The sequence below is a fragment of the Teleopsis dalmanni genome, chromosome 2 (assembly GCF_002237135.1).
Source record: "Teleopsis dalmanni isolate 2A chromosome 2, ASM223713v2, whole genome shotgun sequence".
In the NCBI taxonomy this organism is placed as follows: domain Eukaryota; kingdom Metazoa; phylum Arthropoda; class Insecta; order Diptera; family Diopsidae; genus Teleopsis; species Teleopsis dalmanni.
The window spans coordinates 157825187-157833073 of NC_051847.1; the positions used below are offsets into that span (position 1 = coordinate 157825187).

General features: G+C 31.1%; 1 protein-coding gene across 1 annotated transcript; it reads left to right on the forward strand.

Moving 5' to 3' along the window:
* Positions 1–2044: 2044 nt before the first annotated feature.
* On the forward strand, positions 2045–2737 carry LOC119686197 (lithostathine-1-like). Its single transcript, XM_038100701.1, has 3 exons — positions 2045–2148; positions 2217–2423; positions 2484–2737. Exons 1-3 carry the CDS (start codon positions 2058–2060, stop codon positions 2708–2710), a joined length of 525 nt encoding a protein of 174 aa, XP_037956629.1. The 5' UTR covers positions 2045–2057; the 3' UTR covers positions 2711–2737.
* Positions 2738–7887: the final 5150 nt, after the last annotated feature.

Consider the following 7887-nt stretch of genomic DNA (forward strand, 5'->3'; position numbering starts at 1 on the left):
TAGCGCTTAAGAAAACAGAAAACAAATAAAAGAAATTAAAAACGAAGCTGCCTTGAAGAATTTGTGGACTTAAGAAAGCGACGAGTAAAAAAATAACAGAAAGTAGCGTTGAAGATCCAGTCCTTAGAAAGTCAGTGGGCACATAAACATAAAGCATTAAAAAATAATGAAGCACCCATAATTGGAAAATAGAAATAATACATTTTATAATCCCGAAACACAATAACACGCTTAATGGCAGTTACCAAGCATTATATTTCAGTTATAGAATAATAATCAGTCCACGACTTCAATCTATTAAATGTGTACAGAGACTAGAAAATTTAAATTATTAGAAATATGGTAGTAAAAAAATAGTAAAACGTTATCTTTCTAAAAAATTAAATATATCAGTTGTGTGAAAATTGATTTTGCTTAATTGTTTTAAAAGTTTTCGTTTTCTCTAATAGGGTTTGAAAGTTTTAATCTTGTAGTATCTAGTATTACTATCAATATTGATAGTAATAAAAAAATTAAATCACATTTTAATCAGTTATTTACACCACTTCAAATTGTAATCTTAAGAAAAAAATATATATTGCGGGTTATTTTCGAAGACTAATATCTGTTATTTTACAAAAAAAACGAAATTAATTAAAGTTCCCCTGGCAATATTATGAGTGATATAATATCTATTCCGTCAGACAAAAAACTATGTTATAAAAAGTGTGCGTATAAGTTTCTCGTAAATAATTAGTTCGATAATGTTTCTACAATTTAAAGGCCAATGATCTATTTTAGTAAAATCAACGCTGTAAGTAATAAAATGAAAAAACCTTCAATAATTTAAGAAAGGTTTGCATAAAGGCAGGATTGGCATAAAGGCAGGATTGGCATAAAGACAGGATTCACATAAAGGCGGGATTGGTAAAAACGCCTGATTGACATAAAGACAGCATTGGTATAAAGGCAAGATTGGCATAAAGGTAGGATTGGTATAAAAACAGGGTTGGCATAAAGGCAGGATTGGCATATTGGCATGATTGGTATCTTAACACAAAAACTTAATATTAATACATTGAATAAATTTAAGCTGTTTTAACAATAAATAAGGTTTTAATTGAAAGGTAATGAATTTTAATCTAATCTGCAATGCATCATCATCAATGGTTAAATTTGCAGATATAATGAAAAACAATGAATTAATTCCAACTTATAACTTACGGGGAGAAGTCAATAAGTACGAAAATTCAATAAAGCGCACACATAGTGACATTATAAATATTTAGATAAGTAATACCAGTCGTTTATAATCATGGTATACCAGTTGTTTAGTAATACAAGTTGTTTACAATTCATGGACGACGAATAACCTCTATTATTTGCAGAAGAAAAATAAAATTTTTATTTAAAGAAAAACTCTAATTCAATAATATACACCGTTTACTCTATATTTATGTAATCATTTTGTAGAAACTTTAATCTTTTGACTAGAAAATGCTTTTTCATCCACTATCTCTTCAATATCATAATGGTCCTTCATCAAAAAAAATTTGAGAACCTCTGGTTTTCGAAGTTGCTGTTTTTTTTTCAAATAATATTAGTAGAACCTTCAACTCCTAAAATTTATAGAAAGTTAACGTCCAGAAGTTGTAATTTGGAAAAAAAAAACAATAATTAAGTGCGATAATAAATCACATCTTTTTCCATCTTATCATATAAAGTTTATGTGACGAACATATCAATTGAAAATGAGAATTTCAGTTCCCAATTACTTTGTTGAATTATTTTGAAACCATAATATTCAGCTAATGCTAAGCAATACTTTATCATCTAAAATTATAAATATAATTAATATTTTTAATAAAATTTCCAAAAAAAAAACAGTTTAAATTAAAATAATAGAAAGTGCGGATTTTTAATAACTTGTCAATCAATCTCGAATTGCAGATAATAAAAGCGTATTTCTACTATCAGATAATATAGGTGATAATTCGCATTGGTCTACTCTTTGTGTAATATAAAATGGCACCATTCTCTCTGCTGCTCTACAGTGTTATTTTAGACTTCTCGAAATAATGTTGAAATTCGTGTGTGTTCCATTATTGCTTGTGGTTCTTGCGAGCCACAGTGCTTTTGGAGGAATTCTAAATGATATTCCCCTCGAGGGTAAATAAATGCAACTATGGTATGTGAAAGGACTTCAATACTAATGTTACTGTATTCATAAATATTAGATTCTGATGACTTTGAATTCATTGAACCCCGGATAACCTGCAGTCTATCCTATGCATGCTACAATGGAAGACATTACTATTTTGAGACAAACAACAAACGTTCACGCGATAATGCTGCAATCTTCTGCCGTAACATCAATATGGAATTGGTCAGCATTGAAGACCCTGCCGAAAATGATTTCATCAGTAATACCATCAAAAACACTGGTGAGTCAGATTTGATTTTATTCATTCTTGAGTTTTTATTCAATATTGTTATGATTAAAGGTTGTTACAAAAAGACATTCTGGACCTCTGGTATGTTAACTGATACAGGATCCTGGGTTTGGGGTAATGGTGATGCAGTTAAGTACACCAATTGGATGGCTGGTAAACCTACTTCTGGCAAAAACCAATATTGTATTGATTACTATCCAACTTATGTACAATGGAACGACGCTGTCTGCGGTAATAAGCATTACTTCATTTGTGAATCAAACAATAAGTGTAATTAAATAATGATAATTTTTTTGAATTTATATTTTAAATTCAATAAATGACTTCTTTTTATTGTTGAAAGTTGGATGTATTCTTTGTAGGCAATAGAAAAATGAATCAAAGATCCATTGGTGTACATAGTGGACTTGAATTGTGTAATGCCACTTTCTAAATGCTTCCACAGCAACCACTCTCTTCTCTTCTCTGTGTAATGAAATTGTAAAAAAATTTTCTTTATGGTGAAAACTTTTTTATTGGCAAAAACTATAAATTTTAAAAATAGTTTGCATAGAAAATACAAATTTTGATCTTGACGAAAGTCTTAAATCCATGTAGCTAAGATAGTCTAAGAAGTAGACCGAAAATTCTATATTAAATTAATAAACTGTAATAACAAACTTTCGTATTCCTTAAAGTAATATAGAGCAAAAAAATGACACTACAAGTCATTGAAATCATATGTTATGGCGTTTATGTTTTGTAAATCTGCAATCAATCTAAGTTTACTCTCAATCTGTCAAATCGAACGTTGTTAGAGTGGTCTAATATTTTTGTAATTGGTAGGCATTTATGTATATTTTTCATAAACACATTTATAGAATCAAATCACACTTTATCTGTCAAGCCATATGAACCACTATGAGTTCTAGGGTAATTTTGTTACTCCTGCAAAAAATCTAGAGTGTTAGGAATTAATCTCGAGTATTATACATTTTGCTCCAAATTTACCAATTGCTAATAAAATTTGAATAAAAGTACAATATTATTCTCGAGTGTTATACATTTCATTCGAAGTTTACCAATCGAAAATGAACACTGCACTAAATCTAGACTGAAAAAATTACCCCAGATTCACCAATCGAAAAATTTTCAGTACTACTTTCATTTTTTTTTACCAATATTAACCGAAAGTCATATGTTTTAATACAACAAAATTAGGTTCCAACGTTTGTTTCTGTTTTGTCTACTTATATTACATAGACTAGACATGTAGCCAAAAGAGGACTTGAAGGACTGATCGTCCCATTTTCCACCCCTAAAATCAATTAATCAATTACTCCAGAGTTCATAACTGGTATAATTAAAAGATCGCAAAACTCTTCATGACTTTCTGTTACAGATAAAGTATGTACTATTATTTTAATATTATAAATTATGATATATCACAATATATATAATAAATATGATATATTCAGAAGATTTTGTTTCTTCCTCTTTGTTCCGTATATTTTATTTATTCTTTGTTTATTCGGTATATTATGTTTATTCGAATAATATTTATTATTATTCAACTAATTTAAAAACTAAGGAACAATTTGCATATTCACATATCTATCGATATGCAGACAGACAGATAGATAGGCTTTCATATAGATGGACACACAAATAAACGTAATTAAATTGATTCGTGGTATCATGTTGATTAAGAACTCATACTGTTTATCTGGCTTTCGAAGTCCCCTGCATTTGTTCATTTAATTCTATCCTATCTTGTGATCCTATCACTCTTAGTACGTGAGTACAACACTGTTCCGTACAGAAATCAGTAGTATACTTTGTCCCATAGTAATATATCTTGCAATTTGTTTTTGGATGAGAAGAAAAACTAAGCCAGGTGCTTATTAACTTACGGTGGGTCATTGATAAGAAAGCGACAGAATGTGTTTATTTCAATTTCATATGGTAAACAACTTATCTTTCCACCCGATCTCTTAAATAATCACGTTTTTGCTTTGGTACATATGTACTTAAGTTTCAGCAACAGTGGAGTTCGAATTTTCGGTTATCTACTAACGCGAAATATATATTAGCCAACCTAAAAAATTGATTATAAGAAATTTTATAAGAGTGGACAACCTCCAGTATTATTTTATCATTGAATCTAAATTGAAATAAAATCCAGATTAGCTTTTAAATTGTCTCCCGTTGACTTCTAGTTTATCTTTTCCAAATTTTGAATTTGCTTGAAAATTTATATTGTAATATATTTATTGCACTAGGTCTTATCTTCTGTAAATTCTGTAATTGTGGTAGTGTATTAACAAGTCATTTTGTATGTTCTGAAATTAATCGGTTCTTACGAGGGGTATGTGAAAAGTTTTTAACCTAAATATTAAGCAGTTAAGCAAACATTCTTTCGTTAAAAAAGTACTTTTAATATTTTTAATAATAATTATAATTAAAAATAAATTATAATTATAAAAATGGAGCAAATTCATTATCCTATAATTAATTTTTAGAATTTGTGGTATTTACATCCTGAAATATTTTAAATATACTGGAACTCAATCATATGCATAACTAAAAAGATGGGTGATTAACTATAACTGAGGTCGTACTAGCTTAACTGATGTACATTATTTTGGTCGAAAACTATCGACTCTGACAAAAACATCGAAAACCATGCTTTAAATGGAATTTGATTATCGTTGAATCAAAAGCAAAGGTCATACTAAAGCTGTAGACATTTCATCTGGCTGTACAGAGAAAGTTCTCTGGGTATTATTTGGTGCTGATATTAGACCAAAAAAGTAATCTCTTAAACATGTTTATAGTTTTGTTAGAACGGTTCTAGCAGAACAGGATACATATTTTTAGTAGATTTAGAGTTGTTGCTGATATAAGTATAACACTTCGTTCAATAATGTATGTGACTGACACATAGATGGCGGCACTAATACTAAATAAATATTTTTTTTTCGAAAGTGGCAATCTTTTTAGGCTTACTGTCAAAATCATATGTTAATCCGACCATTTGTTTACAAGTAACAGTGCTTTAAGTGACGCTACTTTTGAGTTTTCAAAAAAAAATGAATTCAAAGCAATTCCGTGTGCTGATTTATCATTGTTTTTTAATGAAAAAAAATACTGTTCAATGCCAGGAGTGGCTTGAAAAACATTATTCGGACTCTGCTCCATCAAAAAGAAGTATTTGTTATTGGTATGCCGAATTCAAACGTGGTCGTACAGACACCGATGACATTCCATCTACTCGACGGCCAAATGACGCTGTTATTCCGGAAAACGTTGAAAAAACACTGAAAATCATTATGTCCGACCGTAAAGTGAAAGTGAGGGAGATTGCTGACATTCTACAGATATCAGCAGGCAGTGTACACACCATAATACAAGAACATTTGGGTATGAAAAAGGTGTTTTCCAAATGGGTACCGCGTTTGCTCACACCGGAGCAAAAACAACAACGAATCGATGATTCAAAGAGCTGTTTGGACATGTTTACGCTTATTGCGCGTCGGAGTTTTTGCGTCGGTACATCACGATGGATGAAACATGGATCCACCATTTCACTCCAGAGTCAAATCGGCAGTCGGCTGAGTGGCATGCAGCCGGTGAAAGCCGCCCAAAGCGACCAAAGACGCAGCAGTTGGCTGGTAAGGTTATGGCGTCTGTATTTTGGGATGCGCATGGAATAATATTCATCGACTATCTCCAGAAGAGGAAGACCATCAACAGCGACTATTATATAGCGTTATTGGAGCGTTTGAAAGACGAAATCGCAAAGAAACGGCCTCATATGGCGAAGAAAACAGTTTTGTTCCACCAAGACAATGCACCGTGTCACAAGTCGTGAAAACGATGGCAAAATTGAACAAATTGAACTACGAATTGCTGCCGCACCCACCGTATTCTCCAGATCTGGCCCCCAGCGACTACCGGCTCTTCGCAGACCTCAAAAAGATGCTCCGTGGTAAGAGATTTGGCTCAAATGATGAAGTAATCGCCGAAACTAACGCCTATTTTGAAGGCAAAGAAAAACCGTTTTACAAAGGTGGTTTCGAAAGATTGCAAAAGCGTTAGAATGATTGTATCTTCCTAAAAGGGAACTATGTTGATGAATAAAAACGATTTTTGGCAACAAAATGTGTTTTAATTAGTTAGTCACACACATTATTGAAAGAAGTGTTATTATTATACTTCGTATACTGAAAAACAGAGCAGTGTATCAGTGGATCTCATTTAAAAAGAATCCAAATTCTGTGCTATTAACTGCATAACAGTTTAATATTTAAAAAGTGCGTTTTTGATTCATCCAAAAAACACTTTGCAAGAATCTTTCAGAAATAAGAATTTAACAATATTTCGTTGACTTGTAGGTACATATTTTTCTTTATTATTTTTAATTAATGAATAATAAAGTTTTAATTGCAAATTTTTACTGAACTCATACATACAACCCGAATTAATTAGCCGGTGTTTCCTTTTTAAGCAATTCGGCCATATGTAAATTATTTTATTGCGTACAAAACAGTAGCTGAGATGCATCTTGAATCGTCAATTATAATGCCTCCATAAACGTCTTCGATTTATTTATGCAATAATATTACTATTCAGTCTCAATTATTTAAATTCAATAAATTTCAGTTCAATTAAAGTGAAAACATTGCTAAGATATTCCAATAAAAAGTCTACCATAAAAATTTGAAAGCTAGAAATATTATCTACCAATAAAAAAAAGTTCCCCATGTAACACTTAATTTATTTATATCTATATATTATTAATATTGTATTAATATTAATAATATTATGTATGTATGTTGATCCTTTTTTTTCGAGTCAGCACAACTGGGCACTTTTACTCTTTGATAGCTGGGGGTACTACAGGGTCCCACCCATCTCATTGACTAATTTATGTATTGCCTATAAACTTCATGATTATTCATTGATTGATCTAAGATCTGCGTACCTCCCCGTGCGGAGAGTGATAACTATAAGATTAGATAGTGCTAAGTAGGATAGCCTGTCAATTTTCGCATATAACTTCAGGGCTCTGTGCCTTATGGATTTTTTAATCGGGTCTATTCTATTATTAAAATATTTGTATTCTTATGTGCTTCATTTAGATACGCAAGTAAGGCAAATTTCTGAGAAGGTATTGGTCCAACATGTGGAAACTGTAAATGACGTATAAGAGCAATAATGATATTTATTAGATTCACGGCCAATAACAATAGAACGGTGGAGTGCAAAAAACTTTGGAAAACCGCGATCAAGACAGATGAACAATGTACCAAACACTCGCGGGTAGTAGTGGGATACAGAAGTAGATGGAGGAAACTTATATAAACGCTAAATACTTGACCCGGATTATTATAAATACTTATGCTGATTATGGGAAACTCGTCAGTTTAATAGATTTTCATTAAAAATAATTCAAGTCATTTATTTACGTAAG